Source organism: Cucurbitaria berberidis (genome assembly GCF_010015615.1).
Source record: "Cucurbitaria berberidis CBS 394.84 unplaced genomic scaffold K460scaffold_3, whole genome shotgun sequence".
Classification (NCBI taxonomy): Eukaryota; Fungi; Ascomycota; class Dothideomycetes; order Pleosporales; family Cucurbitariaceae; genus Cucurbitaria; species Cucurbitaria berberidis.
In genome coordinates, this window is record NW_024468937.1 from 322,805 (window position 1) to 348,340 (window position 25,536).

At 47.9% G+C, this 25,536-nt stretch overlaps 9 protein-coding genes across 9 annotated transcripts; 2 read left to right on the plus strand and 7 right to left on the minus strand.

Annotated features, from left to right (window-relative positions):
* Window positions 1–573: 573 nt before the first annotated feature.
* On the minus strand, window positions 574–2,073 carry K460DRAFT_282860 (uncharacterized protein; the record flags this gene model as incomplete). The annotated part of the gene is made up of 2 exons (XM_040928607.1): window positions 574–794; window positions 855–2,073. 2 exons carry the CDS (start codon window positions 2,071–2,073, stop codon window positions 574–576), a joined length of 1,440 nt encoding a protein of 479 aa, XP_040787148.1.
* Window positions 2,074–2,489: 416 nt separating this feature from the next.
* K460DRAFT_94487 (uncharacterized protein) lies at window positions 2,490–7,370 on the plus strand. Its single transcript, XM_040938829.1, has 3 exons — window positions 2,490–2,684; window positions 2,744–6,439; window positions 6,500–7,370. The coding sequence occupies exons 2-3, from the start codon at window positions 2,922–2,924 to the stop codon at window positions 7,302–7,304; spliced, it is 4,323 nt and encodes a 1,440-aa protein (XP_040787149.1). The 5' UTR covers window positions 2,490–2,684; window positions 2,744–2,921; the 3' UTR covers window positions 7,305–7,370.
* On the minus strand, window positions 7,196–8,120 carry K460DRAFT_429333 (uncharacterized protein; the record flags this gene model as incomplete). The annotated part of the gene is made up of 2 exons (XM_040938309.1): window positions 7,196–7,940; window positions 7,990–8,120. The coding sequence occupies 2 exons, from the start codon at window positions 8,118–8,120 to the stop codon at window positions 7,436–7,438; spliced, it is 636 nt and encodes a 211-aa protein (XP_040787150.1). The 3' UTR covers window positions 7,196–7,435.
* A 3,472-nt stretch (window positions 8,121–11,592) lies between these two features.
* K460DRAFT_309630 (MFS general substrate transporter) lies at window positions 11,593–13,434 on the minus strand. Its single transcript, XM_040930139.1, has 3 exons — window positions 13,170–13,434; window positions 12,322–13,115; window positions 11,593–12,252 (listed from the first exon to the last, which is right to left on the minus strand). Exons 1-3 carry the CDS (start codon window positions 13,355–13,357, stop codon window positions 11,756–11,758), a joined length of 1,479 nt encoding a protein of 492 aa, XP_040787151.1. The 5' UTR covers window positions 13,358–13,434; the 3' UTR covers window positions 11,593–11,755.
* An 825-nt stretch (window positions 13,435–14,259) lies between these two features.
* Window positions 14,260–15,068, plus strand: K460DRAFT_354488 (uncharacterized protein; the record flags this gene model as incomplete). The annotated part of the gene is made up of 3 exons (XM_040931792.1): window positions 14,260–14,680; window positions 14,732–14,824; window positions 14,881–15,068. 3 exons carry the CDS (start codon window positions 14,260–14,262, stop codon window positions 15,066–15,068), a joined length of 702 nt encoding a protein of 233 aa, XP_040787152.1.
* Window positions 15,069–15,246: 178 nt separating this feature from the next.
* K460DRAFT_335459 (uncharacterized protein) lies at window positions 15,247–17,393 on the minus strand (the record flags this gene model as incomplete). The annotated part of the gene is made up of 4 exons (XM_040930950.1): window positions 15,247–15,833; window positions 15,900–16,534; window positions 16,601–17,133; window positions 17,190–17,393. 4 exons carry the CDS (start codon window positions 17,391–17,393, stop codon window positions 15,247–15,249), a joined length of 1,959 nt encoding a protein of 652 aa, XP_040787153.1.
* Window positions 17,394–17,781: 388 nt separating this feature from the next.
* On the minus strand, window positions 17,782–20,370 carry K460DRAFT_365530 (uncharacterized protein). The gene is made up of 6 exons (XM_040933197.1): window positions 20,087–20,370; window positions 19,912–19,941; window positions 19,181–19,854; window positions 19,046–19,128; window positions 18,583–18,991; window positions 17,782–18,529 (listed from the first exon to the last, which is right to left on the minus strand). Exons 1-6 carry the CDS (start codon window positions 20,172–20,174, stop codon window positions 18,122–18,124), a joined length of 1,692 nt encoding a protein of 563 aa, XP_040787154.1. The 5' UTR covers window positions 20,175–20,370; the 3' UTR covers window positions 17,782–18,121.
* A 309-nt stretch (window positions 20,371–20,679) lies between these two features.
* Window positions 20,680–23,143, minus strand: K460DRAFT_281596 (NADH-quinone oxidoreductase; the record flags this gene model as incomplete). Its single annotated transcript, XM_040928503.1, has 5 exons — window positions 20,680–20,812; window positions 20,866–22,454; window positions 22,504–22,886; window positions 22,949–22,972; window positions 23,026–23,143. The coding sequence occupies 5 exons, from the start codon at window positions 23,141–23,143 to the stop codon at window positions 20,680–20,682; spliced, it is 2,247 nt and encodes a 748-aa protein (XP_040787155.1).
* An 899-nt stretch (window positions 23,144–24,042) lies between these two features.
* K460DRAFT_284355 (uncharacterized protein) lies at window positions 24,043–25,536 on the minus strand (the record flags this gene model as incomplete). The annotated part of the gene is made up of 1 exon (XM_040928728.1): window positions 24,043–25,536. One exon carries the CDS (start codon window positions 25,534–25,536, stop codon window positions 24,043–24,045), a length of 1,494 nt encoding a protein of 497 aa, XP_040787156.1.

Genomic DNA, 25,536 nt, shown 5'->3' on the forward strand with positions numbered 1-25,536 from the left:
TATTCAGCGGGGAACTGCTATCAACCGTGACTAGTTTGTTACTCCGCCACTTTCCGTCGTGACTAACAACCCACGGGTTAAGCCCCTCAAGTTTCTAGCTTACCTGCACCGCCACCACCTCGCTTCACTCCGCAGCAAACCTCAATTGTGCATTTCGTACTTCGTTTCCTTTGGCCTAGTAAATCAGCCCAGCTGTGTTGGTGGGCAGTGAACTCTGCAGCTTTACCTGTCATGCGTGAAAACGTGTTCCAATAACATCTTCTATGCAAACTGCTAGTACGAGGCTGAAACTCTGTACAACCGAGTTGCATGCAGATGTGTGCAGATGTATGTAGCTGATGTGCTGATGATTGCATGATAGCGTGGGGGGTTATGATTGTATTTCTCTACCAGAAACAGTCATGATCATCCAGCATTCACGCACCTCCAGAGCGTAGTACCGATAACCCGAACAACCTCAATATCGTCGGAGGGTAGTGTATCAGTCCCGTAGACACTAGAGAACTAGCGGGCCATACCTTGGACTTAGAAATGTTGCTACCTTTTGGCGCTCCTACTTGATTGTTGAAAGCATTACATGACTACACACTTATCTGGATCCGGCGCCACGCCTTGGTTCTGGCGTAGATGTGTGGCTGCTTGCTTGATGAAGTCGCCTGCTTTGTGGAAGCAGACGCGGTTGCCCTTGGCGTCGCGTACACTTTCTCCGATGCTGAAGTCGTACGACTGCCCTGTGTGGCTGTCTTTCGCGGGGCATTTGAGGCCATCAATGGCCTTCTGTTCGAGCTCCGGTACTGTTCCACGGTTAGCTGGGCTCTATTCAAGTACAATAAGAATCGATAAGTTATACATACAGGTCGCTATGTAGGCCAGAAACTCATCGACTGCTTTGCGACTTGGGATCGTGTCGGCTGAATTGTCTTCCAGGAGGATCTGGGATAGCTTTTCCATCTGTTCAATCGTCGCAGTACGAACCCCTTTGGACATTTCATGCTGCTCGACAGCAAGTGCAGCTAATGGTTTCCCGAGCGGATGGATCAAGATTCCTTTGACGTCTTTCGGCGTAAACATCTCTCTACTTAGAGGGTTACGGAGCACACCGCTGTTAGCTTTGATGGCCTGTACGAGCTCGTCCATGTCCCATGCATAGTTGTCTTCAGTCACGTAGAAATTTGCTCTTGGGATATCCTTGACCTCATCGCCGAGCATTGTCTCGGTGTTGGCATAGTTTCTCTCGAGATTCTCATGCTCGATGTGCATCAGGGCAAGATCACAATGCTTTTTCAAGTCGTCCGGCAAGGCAGACTCGAGGGCAGAGTTGCGCTTTACGAGAGCATCTCGGATGACATCGTTGTTTACGCCCGAGGGTTTCCCGTGTGGCGTTCGTAACCATGCCATCGTGTTCTCGAGGTCTGTGATGAGTAGGCTGGTTGCTTCCATGGGGTTGTCTCGGACGGTGCGCGCCACCGACCGGGCACTGCCTGGCGGCCCCGCTCGGCTACTTGTACCTCCTCCTTTACGTCCTTGTACGAGAACCTCAAGCTTGACCACGTTCTTCGATTGAGGCACGCCAGCCTTCTTCTGAAGCGCTTGCAGATGCAGTAGATCGGCAAGGATGTATTTCGCCTTCGCTCGAAGTGTCTGGTAGCCTTGCGTGAGCTCTTGACGCGCAGGTTCCAGGTCCCCATTCAACTCGATCGACGGAGCGTCCAGTTTGGAAGAAGCCTTTGGTACGGTCTTCTTCCTGTAACGGCTTGTTTTGGGATCCCACTCGCGCGTCTCAACCACAGGAATAGATGCTACGGATGCCGGTTTCTTCTCAGGTGCTGGCGGCTGAGGTTTCTTCTCGAGGAGTTGTAGAAATCTGGCGACGTCGGAATCCCTGGGAGCCAGAGCCTTGAGTTCCTTTGCGTTATCCATGGCGGCATCTAGCCAGCCGACTGAGATGTAATGCTCCACGAGAAGCTTTCTTGCTCCAACGGCCGGAGGATTGCGCGATATCTCTTCCAAGAGCTCACTGATTAGGACCATATCAGGATCTCCAGATCCAGTAGTGCCTGATGGCGCGGCCATGTTTGTCTGGCTTGGGGGGTTTGCTCGCATACTCATACGCATTGCGTTCGACGGTATAGTCGTTGATCCAATCTTCGAAACATGCAGAACGGTCTATGCGATTAGGGTTGAAAGGCACGAGGCTGAGCTAGCGCACACGGAGGCGACAAGTTGCGCGTATACAAGTGATGAAGTGAAGAACAGGAAAGCCCAACCAAATTGCAGTGGAAGCTGTCGTGAGGTGAGACCTAAGCCCCGCCCGTCAGTCGACATGTGTTAATTGAGAATCAAGATACTGATGGATAGGAGGCAGCAAGGCTCTGCCATGGCGGCTCAGCAGCCGTGAGTGGTGACCTGTCGTTGCTCAGGTCAAATGCAGCCTGCGGTCTGTGATACAGCCTTCCATGGAACAAGGCGGCCTAGGTCAAGGGTCTAGCCACTTTGGGGACCGGTGACCAAACTCAGCCTTGTGCGCAGCCAATGCAGCTCTAAACTAATGATTGCTTACCTAGGTTTCTCACTGAAGGTTCGATGCCGTGGATCTCAGGCAATTGTTGCTGCGCTCAAGGCCTGGGCATTATCCCGGCCTGCCCTTCGTCCGCACCTTGATGAACCTTGTTGTATCTTTTCGAGTGAGTGTTTCCAAGACGACGCCATACTCCTACTCAATAACTAAGAGAAAATTCTTAAGGTCAAATCGTTCCTGTCTTTCAGCAACCTGGTTGAGCATTCTCGTTCGATAACGTTCAGTATGGATTGGTACTGAACCATTGGCGAGCGGCATTGCATTTCTAATCAGCCCTTTATTATATTTCGCCTGTACATATACCACAACGATACACAAGACGAATTCCAAAGGTGGCTTTGTAATGGACGCCCTTTTCCACACTTCGACCGTCGAACCAACGGTGGACAAGCGACTCCGCATATCATGGATGAAAAAGTCGATCCCTCTGAAGAACTCTTCGCTATTCAACAAAGCCAAGCACAGCGAAGAATGGCATCTGAGCGTGGACGCTACCGCGGGCGTCCTCCATCCCTCCGACTCAAAATTCCCCTACGGTTTCTTGCGAAATCACACGGACGCCTACCTCCGGAAGAAGGGCAAGATCAACCAAGCAGATGTGGATATTCGATTAGCAATATTGATTGATGCCCACCAAGCGAGAGAAGTTGGGGTGGCTGCAATTGCTCATGCAATGACGGCGAAGAGCCTGAGAGCACTGCTTCTCGCTGAACTAAACATCGCTCAAGGAAGCTACTGGGGCTTAGAAACTTGGTTGCAATGCTTGATTGCTGCAAACTATGGCAACCCAGCATCTGTGACAGATTTGGAATCGTCATGGGCACACTTGCTCTTACCTTACGCGACTCACGGCGCTCATGCTGCGGGTTGGTATCTAAAAGGTGTGAGTAGAGCTCTGAGGAAATCTTGCCCTGCGAACTTAAACGTCCTTCCTGAGTTCTTGATCCTTCTACGAAGAGCAATAGCAGACTACTCGGCACAGCTAGAAGGCTTCAGGCTGAGGGGTCAGTGGGTCGCAGCTCACGAAGCAGTATTCTGGATGATGGAACTTGAGAGCTCTTCACCGGCTGAAACACCACCAGGGTACTTGCTCCTGGAACGTATATTCGATTCGCAATTCCCTACTTGGAGGTTATGGGCGGCATGGAAACCGGAGATAAATCGCATCACCCGTCTTGCCAGCAGCGATACTGCTAGACTAGCTACCATCCCAGACCTTGTGGCTCTCGAGGGCCCAGACGTCCTAACAGAGACGCAAAAGACCTTGAAGGAAGGGTTAATTGCACAATATGGGTCAGAAAGACCTTGGGTACGGTTCGGAGGTTTAGTGATTGAAGTCCCCGATCACACAAGAGGTGGGTTAAGAAACAAGTTAGAAAGAATTGCAAAAGGCTTGGATACTATCTCGACAGGAAAGAGTTGCGATCCTGGGAGCGAGAGTATGTTTAGACTCTTCAGAGACCTCACCGTCAACCAGCCTATCACAGAAACGTGTTTGGACATATTCGAGGCCGCTGTCAAAATCGGTTATAAACCTGAAAATGACATTTATAATACTGTAGGGTATATCCACACCGAGCGCGATAGCCTCGGTGGACAGCACATCCTGGCACTTCAAAATCTCGTTCGTGTCCTCGGCGAGCCTCAAGCGGATGAATTACACAGACTTCTCTTCCACCCCTGGCTTCTCCAAGGAATTGAGAGCTGCCTACGAGATTGCCAGGCAGCGATACGGTCACATATAGACACGTCTCTACCCTGGATACATCTTGCTTCCGAGCTCCATGCTTTTTGTACAACACTGAAAGATTCGAGGCTCGATCTGTCACCAGCAGTCTACATTACGACACAGTTGGAAGCACTACCACCAGTAGTGCAGATGGAGATGATCTTAGATATATTAGCTGCAACACAGACTCTGAAACCATCTCAGCAGGATACACATGCAAGGACAGGCGAGACGATCAAGCACGTTCCAGTGCCTTCCTACCTACTTGGACAACCAGAGAAGACACGGCACCCATTAGAAGACGTTATCGAGGAGTTTTGTATACTACGACTACTTGAGCCGGGCAAAGTCAGTCAAACCACCCAGCGCACCATCAGCGCAATTTTAAACGTTTGGGAAAGCACTGCTAGACCACACATCGACTACGATCGTCGCTCTTTAGCGATACTCGTTTCGAGAAGCACCGGTGATGATCACCAACTACGTTGCAGGTGTCTCATGGAGATTGCCCAGGGAAATACACTACTAGAACCACCTACTTTCGTCAAGGATCTCCTTACTATCATGCTCCAGGCGGATATCCACCCAGAGCGAGCCTTCATAGAATTTACGCATTTATTGGCCGACAGGAAATCCTGGACACTGTGCTGGAGGGACCTGCTCTACATGTGGCTGGAGCAGATAAGTGAGCCGGGATGCTTTCAGAGCACTACCATTCTCGACTATACACTACAAACAATGAAAGCTGCAGAGTGGCTGTCTTTCATGCATTCGCTCGAGACTCTCTTCGCTGATCTCAATTTCTCGACTTCGGAAGAGCGCAAGATTCCGTCTATACTCCAGCCGCAACTTTTGGCCTGGAAAACGCAAGTGGCAACATACACTGGTACGCTTACAAGACTGGAAGACACTCTCGGGGATCTCGAAGCTGTGCGATGTATTTTGGTTTGTCGCGAAGGCTTTTGGACCAAAAACCTGCTAAGTATTCTTCGTTTTCTAGAAAGAGCCGAAGGGCAGCCGGCTGAGACATTGATGCAAAAGGTTGTTGGAAAATTGTCTGCCAGAACGAAGAATGCGTGGGAGGTTAAGGCTTGTTTGTTCGATTTGCTGAACGCTCCACCGGACGCTATTCAAACATGTGAGAAGATATGGGACGCGAAACATGGCTTCTTAGATATTCCTTGTCTTCCAACACGAACCCAAGCAACAGAGCGTGCGGTTCCATCGAGGCGAAGTCTCATTGGAAAAGCAATATCGATACGAACAACGACCTCTTCTCAGCCCCTGCAATTAGGACCAGCATCCAATCCGGTGCCAAAATTTGAGGTTCCACTTTCAGTTGCTGAGGTCATGGTTGCGGGCTGGGTTCAGGATGATGGTGTGGACGCCAGGAAGAAGGTTGTGATCGAAAACGTTGCTTTGCTCCTAGAGCTAGAGGTGTACAAAAATACCATACCGATGGAAAAGTTACTGGAGGCCACACTGTTTTGGGAGAATATAGAGAAGGAAATCACCAGAGAAGCCGAGCGCTTAGAAGCGCTACAGAAGGCGCTCAAAGCCAAAGACCCCAAGGGCACATCTCTCCTCTTGGAAGAACTCGGCATTCAAGACAACAGTCTTCTAGACGAAGAAATTATGCGTCTACCGGCGGGTGTTATTGATGTAGTCGAGAAAGTTGGCAATAACGAGATCGAGATCAGCTTTCCCCTAAACGCATTCACGGAGCTACAACGCGGTGCAATGGGTATACCAACAACAGCGAAGACCCTTATATTACGACTCTCCATCGACCATTTGGGAGACATGCCATCGTCTTTCTGTGTACACTTCAACAGCGATGTCAACCTTGACAGTCTCGAACATTCACCATGGAATTGCTCGCCAAGTTCGAGATCACCGCAAGAAAAAATCTGTAAATCTGTGCAAACGGCATTCACTTGGCAGCTCAATCGCATCTTGTATACTCAGCTCAGGATTGGTAACATCGGTATTGCAGACTTACACAAACTTGTAAAGAAGAGGATGGAAGAATTGGGTCAATCTTGCATTGCCTGCGGAACATCGCACAACGCAAAGAATGCACAGCTAAGACGCTCGACACCATGTGATGTCATATCGTGTGCACGGCTATGGTGAGAATCTGTGCACGACCTACATGTGAGACATACACTGACTTCGTACCTCCATCTTAGGTACCAACTTCCGCTAGATGTGCGCATCCCAGAGATTCGGACGGATGTATTTGCGGTTGACATGATGCTAACCTCGGTGTACGCGGCCGCAATGTCAAACAAGCCAGAACTTCTACCAAGCTGTCCTATATACGGCAACGAGGTCGTCAAGGCGATCCTGAACTCTCTCCCCAACCTCACCGTGCTCAGTCACGCAGTGAACTTGTCCACCGTATTGAGGTCGTATCACAAAGATGCCGAGAGGCTAATCTCATGGGCTTGTGTCCATTTCCGCGGTTATCTCGCAACCGCGACGGGTCTATGCAAGATACCTAACCTACCAGCCGGCACACACCAATTCGTCCTCGTGAACGCTAATCCGAGGCTGGAAAGCGATTTCGTCTCCAGATTACCCAAGTACAATCCCAAAACAACGGTTCTTTTCCATGGCACGTCACTCGACCGCCTTCCCGCCATTCTTGCTCAAGGTCTAAAAATCTGCTCGGGGACTTCCCTCCAGCGTACTGGTGCAGCGCATGGAAAGGGCATTTATATGGCCGAAGATCCTACGACCTCGTTCACGTACTCACCGGCATCTCTGAGTTGGCGCAACAGCGGACTGCCAAACATGCGTCTGATGCTGGGGTGTGAGGTCATAGGGAACGGGAGAAGTGTTAGTTCTGGGATACACGTGATTACGGATGAGAAGAGTGTGATGGTGCGGTATGTGTTTTTGTTTACGAATTACGCGAGTTCACCGGTTGCAAATCACATTATTCCTGCGATGGCAAGTGGAATGAGTGCACTAAGGACCGGAGCTGTATAGATTATCGATCCGCTCAATATAATACGCAACTTAGCGACCTTTCCATTCAAAATCCATAGCATCACACACTTCATTTACAGTGACACAGTTCCGCTCATCTCCCTCACGCTACTTTCTCAACAGGCATAACCTCACACCCAGACTCTCACAACTTCCACTGCCACACAAGTTGGATTCTGCGGCTCACCTGTGACACCAAATTTGTAAACTAGCGTGGTATACAGATACGAGAACCTCGTCAAGCAGATGTACCAATTTTTGAGCTTCAAAGTCGGGTTATAGTAGCTTGGGGGAGACACTGTGTCGTCCTGGTAGATAGGAATATATGCGCTGCCGCACTCCTCATCGAAGGCAATGGGCGTGAAATCGTCCCAACCGGGAGAGAATATAGGATCTGCGATGTTGGACCCCGGAGACTGGGAAAATTTCATTGCAGAAGGCACGTTGATGCCACCTCCGATGGTAAGGATGTAGTTGAGTACGCCAAGAGTGTCGTTGGCGTTGACGGTTGCGTTCTCCGAAGAGCTGACGTTGTGGTAGAAAGTAGTGTACGAGACTGCTGGGTCATCAATGGTATCGCCGGTAAGACAGAGACCTTCAACGGCGGCGCCCTGGTGACAAGCTCCGAGTGCATGTCTAGAGTTGTTAGTATAAGGGACATTAACGACGTGAGGTTGTGATTTACCCGTCATATGTGTCGTTGTCAGACTTGAGGATGAGGCGGAAGGCACTAGACTGCACATCATACCATGGTGGCGATGACTGCGCAGCCACTGTGGCAGCGAGGCAAGTAAGAGCTACAATAATTGGCTTCATTATGTTCAAGGGTTGCCGGAGAATTAGGTTTGATGCAGATGAGCCCGTCGATCGGTGGTGGTGATGGTGTGCAGGAAAGAAAGTTGACGGAAGACGGTTGGAAACATGTTCAATTTATAAACGGAGCAGGTGATACGCATCATCGTGGAAGGTGCTGCGTGCGTAGAGAAGGTGAGGGGTCGAACTCTGGAAATGACTCTAAAGCCTTGCATCTCTCACAAACGTAGTCACAAGCGTTACTAGCCGCTATATATACGGCCCTTTCCCTCTAGGCAAGGTATAATTCTGAGGCCCACCTGGAGGATCAACTCGCGAATCCACTCTATAATGTCGCGGACTGGTCCTTGGGTGGCTCGATTCCGCTACAATCTCAAGAGGAGTGAGCTACGCGCGAACGAAGCTACTTCAACTGACACTTCCAGCTTGCTGCATAATGCGCTTGAGCTCATCGAAGGAGCATTAACCAAATGTGTACCCGATGTGGTGCCGAGTTCGCGACGTCGTTGCCCAAGGGCTACAAGAGTTCGGGTGCAAGAGCACCTGACCTTTCCGTTAGAAGACTTGTGTAGTCTGGGAAAAGATGCTGGTACCCTTATATTGTGTCACTAGGGGCTCATCGAGTCCTTGCGCTACGTGTGGGCCCACTAGTGATGGCTACATAGTACCTAGCGTTTGGTGTGACGTTGCCGCGGCTCAAGACCGCTTTCTGTCCCAGTTGAAGGGAGGACGACAATCGCATCTTGATGTTTCAGACAATGCGCTGGAATATTCGAACCGTCACCATACTCAACGTTGATTTGATATATCGTAGAAACCCAGTGAAACTCGTTCGAGTTTTTTTTTACTTTCTCTAAAGTTATGATTTCTCAAAGTTCTTAAAGTCTCCTCAACGTACGCGTTCAATTTCTTCCGCCTAAAGTAGTCTACAGCTCTCAACTATAGTTTCCTAACCAGCCTATTTTAATAAAAATAATATTTTAGTTACCTAATCTCTGCTCCTGTATCTAACTAAATACTAATTTTAAAATTTCTTTACTCTTTTAAGCGCTTATAGCCTATATAGCCTATACAACTGTACTTTTAGCGTCTTTTTAAAGTTTTTAAAAAAGTTTATATAATTATAGTTTTTTATAGTTTTAGTTTTAGTAACTAGTTTTTAAAGTAGCTAGTAAAAAGTAGCTACTTTAACTACTTTAGTAGGCTTAATACTTAGCATAGCTTTTAGTATATTATTAATAAATAAGTATAAAAAAATAAAGGCTTTTTACTTATTGTATAATCTTAATAAAAAAAAGCAAGCTATACTAAAGCTATATTTTTTTTTATTTTTTTAAGCTATTAGGCTTTTTTTATAATAAAATTATTAAAAAAAAGTTTTTAAAGTTCTAGCCAAAGCAGGTCTAAAAAATTAATACTAAAGTAAGTAAAAAAAAAAAAAAATTATTTTGCTATTATATATAGACAAAAGCTAGAAACTATAAAGTAGAGAAGCTTTATACAGGCCTAAAAAGCAAGTAACTCTTTATACAACCAAATCTTGCATTAGACTTATTAGTTATAGAAAACAGAAAATTGATATTTAGTAACGTATTACACGGGCAAGTTAGTTGCCTAGTTAAATTAGTTATAATACTAAAATTTTACTAAAATTAGTAGTCTTTTACTATTAAACGCGATGCCTTAATACAATAATATACAATTTTTTTAAAAAAAAAATTAAATATAGCTTATAGTTTAAGTTTTAAAATATAATATAAATTTTTTTTAATAAAAAGCTGCGCGGATTTATAGCATTTCTTAAATAATATTTAATAATTAATTAAAAAAAAAGCTTTTATAATACAATACTAAGCCTAATAAAATAAAGCTTTTTTTAATAAAAAAAAAGTAATTGCCTAGCATATATTCTACTTTAAAAACTAAGGATTTCCGCCTTAACTAGCTGCTGTAAATAATATAGCTAATACTTTGCTAGCTAAATATAAGCAACTACTTATTAATAAAAATTAGGCTAGTATATTTATTAAATAATATTTATAGCTTAGTACTAGAACTTTTTAAAAGTATAACTACTAAAAAACTTTATATAAAAATCCTAAGCTTATACAAAGCTAGTTCTAACTTATAAAGAATATAAAAGCTAAGTATAGTATTTAAAATAAAAATATATATAATTTTAATAAAATAGGCTTTATAATAGGCTAGATATTATATAAAACTATTATCTTAAGTGCTAACTATTAAAAACAGCTAAAGATAGTGCAGTAGGGTAATTAAGAGTAAGTAATAATAATTTAAAGCATTAATATAATAAAGTAAACTATTTTACTTTTTATTATTTTTATAGGCAAGAACTACTTCTTAGCCTAGTATAAAAAAAATAGCCTACTTTATAATTAAATTATTATAGTTTTTAAAAATAGCTAGATAATAAATAAGCTTACTTTTAAGTAGTTAAAGCACTTTAACAAGCATACTAAAAAAAAAATTATTAGTACTTATTATTTACTTATTATTAACAGTTATAAAAGCTACGTATTAGTTTAATTCTAGCAGTACTATAAAAAATAAAAAATTATTACTTTTTATATACCCCTGTATTTGTTGCACCTGCTATAGCTATTTAATATAAATTATTTTGCGCTTTTAAAAAAAGTATATAAGTACTAAGCTAAAAAGCTAATGCGCAATAGCATTAACTATATTACTAAAATTAAATTTTTACTATGTTTTAAACTAACTTTTAATGCTACTATTATAAAAAGCAATATTTTAAGTAGCTTTAAAAGCGCTAGTCTAGTTTTTTTTAACTTTAAAGCTATAATATTAAAGCTTAATATTTAATTATATATTTTATTACTACTTATTATTAAAAACAGTCCTTAAAAGTTAAAAACACTAAGTAATATTTTAAAATTTAGGTTTTAGTTAACACTAGTTAAAATAAAAATTTAAAAGTATTTAAATAGTTTTTTTACTTTAATAATTAAAGCTTTTAAAAAAATTTTAAAAAGTGCAGCTATAGTTGCGCATAAATTTATATTAGCGCAGAAAAAAATTACTAAGCTTTAAGCAGCTAATAAAACTACTATATAATAAAAATTATATAAAAAAAAATAAATATAAAAAAAAAAAACTTTTATAATAAAAAACAGTTTTTAACTAATAATTTTAAAAAAGTTTAAAGCGCGTAGTAATAAAAAAAAAGTAAAAAAATAAATATATACTAAAGCAGGTAAGCCTTTTTAAAAGCGCTATAAATATTATAGTAAAGCTAAATATAACGCGCAAATATATAAGTAAAAAATAAAAATAATTTTTAAATAAATTAGCTTATTATAATTTACTATTATAATTTTTTATAGTGCTGTACTATTGTATATAGTACTAATTTTAGTAAAATTTTAGTATTGTAACTAACTTAACTAGGCAACTGACTCGCCCGTATAATACGTTACTATAAAAAAATAATAATAAAGTTTAAAACTATAATTAGCAACTATTTTAACTTATCCTAAAAAAATTAATATAATTACAAATATTTCCGCATTTAAAGTACTTTTACAGAACCAGCGATAGCTCAACTAGGGCATAGGCGCTTTGAAAATCCTCTTAGAGTTATGATTGAATATTGTTCACGTGTCCCGCGTGAACTCCGAACACTGCCGCCACTGCTCACCATATCTCAAAAGCAGAATAGGAATGATCGCGAGACACAGACTCATCGCTCCTAAACAGCTAAAACCCCAGCCGTAGCCAAGATGCTCGGCCAAGGGCCCAGTAGTCAGTGGCAGGAACGTGCCCATAAGACATCTTGTAACAATTACTCCAGTCATGGCAGATGCAGAGTATATGCCACAAGCGTCGACAACGTACGCAGACAAAGGTATTGTCGTAAGAAGGAGCGAGAAGCCGAGGAGGGCAACAGACGCGAGAAGTAGGGGCACAGGGAGCTGGGCCTGTGCTATCCAGCCGTAGGCCGTGACGGAGAAAGGGAGCATCAGCGCTCCAATAATGGAGAGCGGAAGACGGTATTCAGGGGTTCCTTTGGCGTCCGGGGAACCACGGAGGCGGATGTAGATACTATCGAGGTAGAAATGGCAGACGAAGACGCTGAGGAAAGAGCCAACACCTGATTATTCGTTAGTATTGCATATCCCGTTGCGACGTGACACAGCTAAGGTGCAAGAGAGCTACTTACTAAACGACATGAACGCAGAGCCGATCTGTGCAGGTGTGAGTCCATACACGTCCTGCAAAATACCCGGTAGCGAAACTGATATGACGTAGAAGAAGCTAAAAGCCGCTGAACCGAAAAGCGAGAGGAGCATGAGAACGCTCGATCCAAATAGGACAGCGAAGGGTCGGGTAATCGAATGCCACAGCTTCAGCACATGCTCATGCTTTCCCTTTCCCTTTGGCGAATCCTGGAACTCTCCACTCTCCTCCTGCAGCCTCACAATTCTTAGTCGCAAAATCCTCATCTTATACGTCTCCCTAAAGCACGTGAGAAACAGTACCTCACAGAGCACAGCCAGACCAATAGCAATGATCAGAATCTCTCTCCATCCCATCGTCTGCGCGATTGCACCACTAATCGCAGGTCCAATCGCGCCTCCAATAAGTGGCGCGAGCATTATGAGACTCATCGCCGAGCCTCGATTGTCAGACTCGAACATGTCGCCAATAATCGCCGGGTTAAGGACGTTTGATGCAACAGCGACGCCTGTGAGCATCCTCGCTGTGATGAAGAGACTGCTGCTTTGACTACTGACTGCAAGGATAGACGCAGAGATGAACGCGATGTTGCAACCGTTCATGACTGGGTAGCGACCAAAGACTTCAGAAAGAGGTGCAATGAGTAGAGGACCGGCGGCTTCGCCGAGCTCCCAAATGGTGACAAGTAGGGCACTAGTCGATGAGCTGGCTTCTTTTCCATCGAGGTCCTCGACGATTTTGTTAGCTACTGGAACGACCCCAATGCATGTGAACGTGCTGTAGACACCATTAGCATGATATGAGGTGGACTGGGAGGGTGAGGCAACAAACACGGTGAACGCCATGAGTGCGAGGAGCAACACAATGAACCACTTGAACGACGACGTCCAATTCCTAGGGTCCTCAGGGTCCAATGGCTCGAAGTCGAGAATGACCTCGTCATGCTTTACGCTGTATTCAGAGCCCGCGGTTCTGGATATCACCCTCAGCAAAGGCTGCTCTTCATCCGCGAGAACCATCGTGATGTTCGTACGCCTCAAGCCCGAGGTTATAAGAAATTGATAGAGTTGGAGTTCAGACGATGACTGAACTTTTTTTTCCGGGGTTAATGATCATAGGTGGGGGCATCGACTACTTTTGACTAATCGCGCCCTAGGGCACGGCAGTGGATTGCATTAGCGTGTGATACTGAATTTGCTAATTTACAACCCGCTAACTCCCCAAGGTGCTGTGCTTTCGGCGCTTTATCCAAGGAGAGAGATGATTAGCACTTTCAACACATTGTAGCCTGCACAGCCCAGAGTGTGTTCCGTCTAGATCCGTAAGATGGACACCTACCTAAGCCCCTCCAACCTATGGTGATCCATTGACATTACTTAAATCAAGCGAACTAAAGGTGGGCGACCGTTGAAGAAGCGCTCTAGAGACTGTAGATCCATTAAGGAGGCCGAAGAGTTTATGATTCAAAAGCCCTAGCAGCAGCGGAGTCACCTGCATCGTCGCAGAACTAATTAAGGGAGAATCTCGAACTTGTCTTGATAAAGCGACTCGGCGGAACAAATCCTGACAGAAGCCAAACATTGGAGGAAGTGTAAGCCCATTGGGGAGTATCGCAAATAGACTGCTACTTCTTGAACCTGAGACTAGGTTGGTTGCTCTTCCGAGGTCTGAACGAAAAGAAGGCTGTCCCTAGAGAAAACATGAATTAGCAGTAGAGCCCAGGCGCATGTGAATGGTAGAGTAGATCTGCTAGAGTGATTGCCCGGGGTGTAGTCGAAAGTAGGGATTGGCGGCGGATAGTTTCTCCGCGCCTCGAGGAAGTCGCGATGCAGCTAGCAAGCAGGCGGCGAGCATTCTACTCGAGCTACCATCAGCGCTCCAACATTAAAGCGATAGAATCATGAAAGCCTCACTTACTGCAATGGCTACTCTAGCCTCCCTTACATCCGCCGCCCGCCTCCTCCTCCAGATACCCAACACGGCTCTCGTAAACCCCTCCACCCTCCCCTCCACAACTCACGCAACACTCCAATCCTCTGGGCCGCCTCTAGACGCCTACCTCACGCGCTCCAACACGTTCAACTTCAACAATGTCAGCTCAGGCAGCTATCTTGCCACTATTCATTGCCGAGACTACGCCTTCGAGCCACTGCGCATCGATATCGCCGTCGAAGAGGCTGTTGAGGGAAGCGGGGATAAGAAAGAGGTGATTAGGGCGTGGCAGACGTTCCTAGGGAATGAGTGGGATAATAAAGGGGAGAGTAGAGGCGAGGGCGGGAATGGGCTTGTGGTCGAGGCTAGGCCCGTATTGCTGAAGGACTATTATCAGGAAAGACAGGGCTGTGAGTGCAATCTGTCGGACACTGATCGAAGTAGAAGCTAACATGTTTTAGTCTCGCCACTATCGTTCTTGAAGAACCCTATGATACTCATGGCGCTCTTCTCCATGGTGCTCATCTTCGGAATGCCCAAGTTGATGGAGAATAGTGAGTTCCTACGCGATTCCACGTCCTGGCATGTCAGATTGCTAACGTGTGCACAGTGGACCCCGAGACGAAGCAAGAATTTGAGGAAATGCAGAAAACCGGGGTCCTGGGATCGGGCAATACCAACACCGCACAGCAGTTACAGAATTTTGATCTCGCCTCTTGGATGGCTGGCAAGAAGACGGATTCAGGCAGTGTGAGTGAACGCACTCAGAGCCCAGCTGGACAGGCGAAGAAGCGATAAGACAAGGGTCCTCGTAGGAGAGATTCTGAGCAAACGTTGCTTGTCGATTTTATGGGGTTATTCAGGAGGACATGCTTTAGACGTGAGTAGCATCATGAGCGAGCAATATATCAAGACGAAGACTCAATCTCATTGTTCAATCTTTGGAGTAAAACAGGCCGTTGCTGACAGCTTATGCTTACACAGTCGCGACACCGCCCTTTTCTCCACCCTCCCGTCTAGCAATCTCCTCAACATTCAACACAGTCCCGTCCTTCACACTCTTGTCTATTTCTTCCCTCCTAACCCTACAGTTAGCTTCATAGCTAGGTCTATCCCGTGTGCATTTCTCCTCCCAGAAAATGTTCTCGCCCCAGCACGACATGCCCACCAACTCGACTATCAGTACACAAACCATCAGCCCCGTTGTCGAGGCCACTAGTTGCAAACTATTGAAGTCTGCCCTGGCAAGGGAAACTATGACGATGGATACGGCAACACGGAACAACAAGCGCGTCACCTTGCGAAGTCGTTGGTTGGGTATATTGCGGTGCGTGTGCGTGAACGAGATGACGGAGAGGCAGAAGAGCGAGATGCCCAGGCCGCCGCAGTAGAACCATCTCAAACCTTGTGTGATATGATCTTCCGAACGGGGAATGAAGGTCTCGAAAAGAGATTCAAGAGGTGCATCCGGGCAGTCGTGGGCGCGGACGAGGACTGCAAGGGCGGAGGCAGAGAGGACAAAGGACATAACGAAGGGGAGGTGTATGGAAAACCACGTCAGCGCTGTATTGTCGTGTTAGCATCTGCTTTCGTGTGGTATGAACTAAGGGAATGGAAAGTGCTGCTTACCAGAGAAAACATGCCTTCTGATGGCATGAGTGTGCAGATTAAACGAGTCGATTTCGAAGTAGATCCAGTTGAACACGAACGCCTGGATCAAACCCAGCACCGCTTTACCAAAGAAGGCATTGATGCCCATCTCCACATGGCTCTGATACAGTAAGCCCAAGACGCAAGATCCGAATACCAGCGTGACGAAAGCGTTCGTACGCTCAATCCTATGCTCGATATTCGTTCCGGGAAAGAATTCCAGGCTCTCTTTCATCTTGTTTGGAATGAGCTTCGCCCTAGTGGGACCCGCACGTTGAAAGAAGATCATGATAGAGTTGCCAAACAGGTCGAACAGAATGGCTACCCAAATGAGTCCCTGATTCGCGGGAGCCTCGATGTGTATACTCCCGATCCACAATGCGGCCGGGATCAGCGATATAACACCATTGCCGATCATGCTACCGCGTACCATGGGAATGCTCCAGGCGTACCAAAACATACTTGTCGTCATGAAGAGACGCGCGGCGAGATAGAAAGCAACAAGAGGTGTATACGTCTGTTCGAATGCCGAGGCCATGTTCGTCGTGAAGCCAAGAAGACAAGTCAGTATGAAGAGCACCGAGCAGCGCCGTAGAACGTCGTCTGAGTCAAACCTAAAGGTCGAGGTGCGAAGTTAGTATATGTTTCACATGTAATTAGTATACACCAATGTTACTAACCATGACATCAGTAAGCCAATATCGCCCCAGAATTTCCAGCCCATGATAAAGGTAATGGCGAAACGTAGTAGACTCTCTCCAGTCGGATGCTCGGCGGCCGTGTCGCCCGCGATGGCTATGATGCCGACGTAAAAGAGATCAATGAAGAGCTCGTACGAAGCGACTTCCTGTGCCTCCTTTGCGCGCCAAAGCAGGCCCTTATGGAAATACTGCCTTACAATCGGCTTTTGGTAGAAACGCATCGTCGAGCCGTGTTTGCGCTCTGCGTCCCATGCCTCGTTCTCAAAGGCAGGTTCGTCTGATGAGACTGGGTCGTCTGGTTCCTCCTTGGTACGCAGATGAGCCGAATAGCCGTATTTGGAGAAGTTGGCGTCGAGTTGAACTGCGTGTGCGCTGACCATGTGCAACTCGGCGGACATTACGTCTAGCTCACGGATTACGCGCTCAAATTCTTGAGCTAAATCCCCGTTCTCTGCTTTCAGCTTCTTGTAGCGTTCCTCGTGGTATGCGTGTGTACCGCGAAGCGCTTCAATCTGTAGACGTTGGTATTTGTTCCGTTATAGGAAGTAACATCACCGTCAAGGCTCACATGTTCAGGGCTCCCAAGAATAACCAGATCAAAGTCATCTTGACTCATAGAGCTCCGCGCCTTGTTGAATAGATCTGCCTCGTCGGGTGAGCTTGCAATATGCACCTTTCTCCCATCAGGCTTCAAAAAGTGACGGAGTCTTTTCCCCGTATGGCGTATGTGCGGATGGCGATGCTGATGCTGATGATGCCCACGTGGTGTCATTATAGCGCTGTTTGGTGTCGTTATTGGGCTTGCCGTTGCATCGCTACCGCCGAATGGCGTCTGCGGAATATCAATCATTTCCATCATACTTTTTTTTATTTTTACAAAACAACAGTTGTAAGAATGACGAAAATTTCTCCTGTAGGATTTCCCAATATATATCCGAGCTACAACGTGCTGCATCTGGACCGTGAACTCAAAGAAATCGTGTCTTGGCTGCATCGAACCTAGCTGATGCATAATTGGCTACATCATATCGGAGCAGTGAATAAGCAAACAAGGTGCATAGTAAGCTGCGGGGGAAAAAGCTTCAGCTGGGCGCTAAGCCTTGAGGCCTCTACAGCACAGTAACGAGCTATTCCACGAAGTCTTCTGTTTGTAGGTGCCTATGATGATCTTGTTCTAGTGTAGGACTCTCGCCTGTGTTATCCCAGCCTTGAGGCTGGACGCGAATAGAGGAAAGACGAGCGAAAGTTGAAGCTGCACAGGTGGTCAATCCTTCGGCGTTATTAGTCATGGATTATGAAACCGGGGTGGCTTTTGCCCAGAAGTCTTAGGACAGAAACGGTCAGTGATAATGGAAACATGTCTTAGCACCACTATTCACCGAGTACATATTGTCGTGCTGTTCCTCTCCCAGACAATCGGAGACCGTGTCCTCAGAGACATCTGGTTTAATAAACGCCTTGTTCTGATCGAAGATTACCTTCATCATTGGCCACCTCAGATTACTCGCCCGTGAAGCGTATAGCTCGCTGAGCACTTTGCACGGGTGGAGCGCCGTCTCCAGTATTTGAAGCCGAGCTCGCAGCACCTGTCTCTCGTACAGTCGGCGCAATAGCGGACAGCGGATTAGGTGTTTGAGAAGATACCTTAGAGTGACTTTCCGAATTTTCCCCATTCTGGATGATCGACCTTCCAATGCGCACAACTCTCCGAGGAAGACTGTCGCCGCCACTGCGAGCGAACCCAGGCCGCCGTCGGAGTCTCTGTTCGGCATCTGTGAGTGTTTCCACGCCGGTGTTCTGTATGTGGAAAGGCTCGTCTTCAACTCTAGCGGCAGACAGCGCGTTGGAAAGCGTCCGTGGGATGAAGAAGCCAAGCTTTGCCAGGGGGATGCTGAGACCGTGAACGACCTGTAGTGATCAATATAGGACGTGAACAAGTAATGACGTTGTAGAGAACTTACAACAGAGCAAATGGTGAGGAACCAAATGACGACGTTCATGACCTCCATCAGATACCTTGCATCTTCTCTGATCTCACCATCGACCTCGATCTTCCTTAGAAACTCTAGGCTGACGTAGAGGTAAAATATAGCACTGACGCCTATTGGACCGAAAAAACCCACAAACAAGGCTTGTCTCTTCTCCTCGATTTGGTGAATATGCTTGTGCATTGCGAAAATGATAGGAGGACGACGAAGTAGTAAGACTAGGATGCCGAGGAAGACCAGGCGGTAGATGGGTATGACGTTGTTGTGGTAAAACTCAGCCCATGGACACACGGCTCCGAACCAGATGAAGATCGATACGTTGAGGAGCATATCGATAGTGGGTTGAAAGGAGTCGTCTAGTGTTTCGAGCCGGAACCAGTCACTATACGTGAGTTAGCCCTCAATCTCTGCGAAGGGGGAGGATCGGTACACTTACTCCCAGGTAAAGGTGTTTCCAGCAATGAAGCATGCCAGCACATCATCGCTTCCTATCATGCCACATGTGCCAACAATGAAGAGCTGTCAAACTAGTCAGCTTGTGAGAAACCTTCGAGGACTCATGAACACTTACAGCTAGAGTGATTGCAAAGACCAAAAATGACTCTCGGTCAACGTAATTCTTCTCCTCAGCCCAATGCAACAGTTCTTTCGCTATCCATCCCACAGTCGCCCCATACAGCACGCTTAGCAAGATCGTGTAGCCCCATGTCTCTCCAAACCACAAACCAATGGCAGTCTTAACGCTATTGTCTTGGCCTAGCCCACTGTGTCCAATATGCTGTATTAAATAAAGTGGCAGGAACAAGAATGGGTAGCCCAAGCCGTCATTCGCACCAGACTCGGCCACGATGATCTTCTGCAACTCCTTCGGTATATTCTTATCCGCAAACTTGCCTTTCACAATCGAGTTAGACAAAATGGGATCTGTTGGCGTGACGCATGCGCCTACGGCTAGTGCTTGCAGAAAGTTGATATGCGGAACGAACGCGAAAACAAGAAGGCTGGTGACGAGCCACATGACCGTCATCCCAGGGCCAAGAAGGAGAGCTAGGCTTTTCCATTCTGTTTTCAAGTACTTGGAGGGTAGCTGGACGCCAGCTAGAACAAGTTGGACACCGAGGACGAGACGCGTGAAGTACAGGGTGATGGTCTCCAGCGTCTCAACATCGTGCAGTGCGTATTCCTCCGGCCGCAGAAAGTTGGTGGCGTGAGGTGAGAATATGAGACCCGCCACAAGAGATATGACTAGAAGAGACGTCAGCGTTAGGTCAAGGGTGTGCAAAAGTGGTCTGGAGAACGTACGTGCTTCTGAGAGATAGAACTTTTCCTTGACTAAAAGTAGCGGCGCGATTAGCACTTTACTAAGTAGAGAGTGCGAATCTTATATGTGACGCTCCTAAAGAGTGCGCAAGTATCACTTACTACCCGTATGTTAGCAAAAACATTCAAATAGTGTTTCTAGTAGGACTTTCGCACCAGAGGTATGACACCAGCCCAAAAACAGTGATGAAGCCTCCCAACGTAGCACACACGATATTGAAATTTGTGATTGCCAAGGTAGGCATGGCGGACTTGTGCAGCCAGCGGCTTCGGATTGAGCGATTCGGTAGGTATGAGATCACTTGACGCTAGAGACAAATATAAATGGCTGTTCCCAGAAAGTTGTGGCGCTCATTGGGCAGGTACTGAATTGACGAGAAGTCGTCTCTAGATTTGGTCTGAAACGCGAAAGTTTATTATAGAAGTTAGAGATGTCGTTCAACAATCGGGGTGTGAGTAGGAGCTTCGCTTCAGCGTAGATCCAACTTCTTATTCATGACAAGTGTCTTGGCATATCGGCTTGTCCTCTTAGAGAGCAACCTAAGTGGAACCAAGGCAGCTTGTCAAAAACCGAAAAATGCCTCAGTCAATGCTTATCACGCTTTAACAGACGATATTTTTTAACATTTGCACTGGTATTCTCATACACTCTCTACATCTTGCAAGTCGCATCAGATGCTAAAACTAAAAGAAATATGTACAATCGAGCCCGGTTTTCTAATTCCTTATGCTAAATCCCAGAATCCATAGTTATATGGTTGCAGCCGCTGCTGTCGGGTCCGGGCCGTAATGCACTTGCGCATGCGGGTAACCGGGTGCCATGAAGTTGGTTTTTGAGTTCTTCTGTGCCTTTGCTGCTGAGCAACGGGCCATCGTCGGTGAACTGAACGGTCGTTAGCATAACTTCTCTTCAATGGATCAATATTGGTGACTTACTTTCTCGAAATCGAGTCTGTGAAGTAGAAGTTCTCAATCGGCTTCTTGAGTGGCTGGCCAGACGCCTGTGATCCCTTGTTCTGATCTACCAGCTGCATCTTACTCAGGGCAGGCAACGAAACTGATTCGACGAGATCGTATCTCCTTAAAGCGGGCGAAATCTCCTCCATGCGGTCTCGTAGCTGCTCAACATCGTCATAAGGCAGCTCAGCACCAAAGTACTCTGAAGCTGCGCGGACAATCTTCCAGTCTTCTCTTGAAGCGCCGGGGAGACCAACAGCAGCGCGAGTCATTTGTACGCGACCCTCGGTGTTGACATATGTGACCGACTTCTCGGTGTAGGCCGCACCAGGCAACACCACATCAGCTAGCTGTGCGCCTCGGTCGCCGTGGTGGCCCTGATAAACGACAAAAGCATCCTTGGGGATCTCTGCCTCGTTGATCTCGTCGGCTCCGATTAGCCAGACGAACTTGGGCTTGGTCTGCGCAACTTCAGGCGAAGGAACTGTGAAGCCAACCTCAAATGCACCTGTCCGGGAAGCCGTTCGCTGGAGGATGTTGTAGCCGTTCCATTCTGGTGTCTGGAAGTTGGCTTTGTGCTTCTCGACAAACGCGCCGACTTGCTCATAGATGTGCTTAGCATCGGCATGTTCGGTAACGGCACTACCGACAATGATCATGGGCTTCTTCGCAGATTGCAATTTCTTTCCGAATTCGCCAGAGAAAGCGCTCTTTAGGTCAGTAGCGCTGTCGCCGAGCTTCTCATACTCGAAAGTGCTCTCAAAGTCCTCGCCGACAAGACCAATCTGTAGATCTGACCTCAACCATTGCTTTCTGATGCGAGCATTGAGGACGGCGGCCTCGTGCCGTGGGTTGGTGCCAATGAGGAGGATAGCATCGGCCTCTTCCACACCGTAGATCCTGGAGTTGAAAGCATAGTTGGAGCGAACGTCGACACCGTGTGCAATGGGCTCGCTGCCACCAGGCTGATCGAGAGCCAAGTTGTCCGAACCAAGCTTGTTCGCAAGGTCCTTCATGGCCACTAGAGCCTCCGTCTCCACAAGGTGACCAGCAACCGCTTTGAACTCATTTCCCTTGGGGGCAATCTTCTTGTAGGCGTTGCCGATCTCGACGAGCGCTTGCTCCCAGGTGGCAGGCTGGAACTGGTTATCGACACGGATAAGCGGGTTGACTAGGCGCTGTGTGCTGAGGGCATCGCAGGCGAAGCGGGACTTGTCGTTGATCCACTCCTCGTTGATGTCATCATTCAAACGCGGGATAACCCTCATAACCTGAATGCCTCGAGAATCGACGCGGATGTTGGAACCTAAACCATCGAGCACGTCAATGGTCTCGGTCTTGTATAGCTCCCACGGTCGTGCCTTGAAAGCATAGGGCTTCGAGACGAGAGCACCAACGGGGCAGAGGTCGATGACGTTTCCGGACAGCTCGGTGTCAAGGGCAGTCTCGAGGTAAGTACCAATCTCCAGGTCGTTACCACGGCCCGTTGAGCCCATTTCCGGAGCACCGGCGACGTCGTTGGAGAAGCGGACGCATCGTGTGCAATGAATGCACCTGTTCATCGAAGTCTACCGCACGTAAGCATCGCCCTGAAGGCCAATATTGGACGTCTCCCACCTTGATTAGGGGCCCAATGTTTTTGTCCTCGACGGCACGCTTGCCGCCCATCTCGTGGAACCGGCCGCGGTCTGCGCCGTATCTCATCGACTGATCCTGGAGATCACACTCGCCTCCTTGGTCGCAAATAGGGCAGTCCAGCGGGTGGTTGGCCAGCAAGAACTCCATGACACCCTCTCGCGCCTTGTGGACGAGCGGCGAGTTGGTTTTGACCACCATGCCAGGCTGTACAGGCCAGGCGCAGGAGGCCACGGGCTTGGGCGCCCGCTCCACCTCGACCAGACACATTCGACAACTTCCAGCAATCATCAACTTCTCGTGGTAGCAGTATCGCGGCACCGTGCTTCCGACCTTTTCGCACGCCTGGATGAGGGCGGAACCGGCTGTGAAGGGGGGCGTTAGGATCGTGTGTGTAGCCTGGAGAGGAAAGGGATAGCTGGCATACCTTCGATTGATACCTTCTTTCCATCTGCAAAGGGCGTTAGCAACCGTCGCCGCCCGCAATGGGCGAGTGGCACAAACCTATCGTGAGCTCGACTTCTGCTGGCCGGGGCGCCGAGGCAGTAAAGGCCCGGCTGCCATTGAGGGCTGCGCGGTGGGCAGGCCTCTTCAGCGACCGGATCAATTGTTGCCGCAGCATCTTGAGGCACTAGACAATGGCGATGGGCTTGCTGCTGGAGAGGTCGACCTTGATCTTCCAGGATGGGATGCGCTTTCCCTTGGCGTCGTGTTATCTCGTAATCCGCGCCCTGATTGGTTAGACGTCTGTCCGCCCCTACCCAAAATCTTTTCGCCGGCGGCCCTCTCTCCTCTTCTTCTTCAACTCATTCTGGGCACATTTTATTGTAGGAAGGTCTTGCATTCCACTTGATCCTCCTCTATTACGTGCCCTATAGCACGACTCACCGTGCGAGGTAGCTGGAGCAGAGGAGGTTTTCTGATGATATCTCGTTCCTTACCAACGTCGCTACATTCTATGCCACTCCTTTCTTTTCGTGTCGACAACAATGTGCTTGTTGCTGGAGCACCTGGCTCTGACGCCTGACTATGTTTACATTCGAGGGCCAGAGTCCTAATGTTGAACGAGAAAACTGATTTGACGCAATTTTCCGAGTTTGCGACCCCCCTCGCATAACCGCGTTGTGGTACTCGATGCGAACTTTGTCGCTTACCTCGACTCAGGTCGGGCGGCTGCTCATCACGAGGAACGCGTATGCACTGCGGGGAAGCCGTACACGATACATGCATCTCACGCTTCCTACCTAGTCACCCAAGCTTGCCACGTATAATAAAACAACACTTCATGTCAACTCTTGATCTTCTATATTGCCTCACACATCGTACTACAGCCGACCAATCTACACACCTTTTTTTACTTATGGCTCAAGTGACTATCGAGCCTATTAGATGAAAAGAGGCCTTGGTGATCTATGTCTAATGCTCGACACCAAGAAGAGAAACTGGCCAAATTGGCCATCAAAACGCCGTTCCAAGCAAAGACAGGTTAACCTGCTCTAGGTCGTGATATCATGTCGTCGCTTACTCAATGTCGCTCTCCGGTCCAACCTCCATCTTCGCGCCCTTGCCAGCAGTCGCCTTCGCAACTGGGGCCTCCATCTTCTTGGGCGCGGTACCAAGACCGTTGTGGTTGCGGAAGAAGAGGACTCCCTTGCCCTCACCCTCAGCACCCTCGCTCGGCTCGACCCATTGGCACCATCTGGCATTATTCCAGAGAGACTTCAGGAAGCCAATAGAGCCACCCCTGGTGTCCGCGCGATAGTGCTTACCCATGACGGGCTTGATGGCCTCTGAAGCCTCATCGGCGTTGTAGAAGGGGATCGTGGAGATGTAATGGTGGAGAACGTGCGTCTCGACAATGCCGTGGAGAAGGGTACGTCCGATGAAGCCAAATTCGCGATCAATCGTCGCAGCAGCTCCGCGAGTATAGGTCCAGGTATTGGCATCGTAATGGGGTAGGGTAGGATCGGTATGTTGTAGGAAGGTGATGGCGACGAGCCAGTGGTTAACCCACAGATACGGGGCGAGATACCAGACAAACAGGTTCGCGAAGCCGAAAGTCTTGCCAATCCAGACGAGGGCACCAAAGGTGATGGCGATGCCGAGATCGCTGAGCAGGATCAGTTGCTCATCCTTCCTCTCATAGAGGGGGCTAGCGGGGTTGAAGTGGTTGACACCACCGAAAAAGCCGTTCTTCTTTCCCTTGCCCTTGCCCTCGGCCTGGCGCTCGTGGAAATTATGGCCGGTAACATTGGCAATCAGATACAGAGGCCATCCAGCAAGCTGCTGTCCCAGGCTGTGAAGAAGCGTGGCAATTGGCGTCTCCTCGGTCAGCTCGTCGAGCTGGTGAGCCAACTTGCCGATACGGGTGGCGAAGACCTCTCGGGTCTTGGGCACGAAGACCATGTCACGCTCCATGTGGCCAGTGGCCTTGTGGTGCTTGCCGTGCGAGATCTTCCATGAGAAGTAGGGGACAAGAAGAGCAGAGTGGCAAATCCATCCGACAGTGTCATTGAGCGTCTTGGAAGGCGAAAAGGCTTGGTGTCCGCACTCGTGGGCAAGGACCCAGAGACCAGTGCCGAACAGACCCTGAATGACAGTGTAGCCGGCCCACAGAAGAGCGCGAGCGGCAGTGGATGGGACCGTCTCGGGGGTGACGTAGTTGTGGAACAGGTAGAAGGTGGCAGCGAGCGAAGCAATATCACGAGCGACGTAGCCCAGTCCCTTGAGGCCAGAGCGCTCAAAGCAGTGCTTGGGGATGGCATCGCGGATCTGCTTGATGGTGTAGTCTGGGATCTCGAACTCGTTGCCGTAGGTATCGAGAAGAACACCGCGGGAGTTCTTGACCGGCTCTGGTGACTCGTCCAGCGAGGAAAGCGAGGTGTTGGAGGCCGACTGAGCTGGAGAGTCGATAGGCGAGCCGGAGACCGAGTTGGCAACCGTCGACGGCGAGGACTCGGCCGTCATGTTCCTCTTCATGCCCTGGCGCTGGGCGCGGGCGGTTGTGGTGGCCAT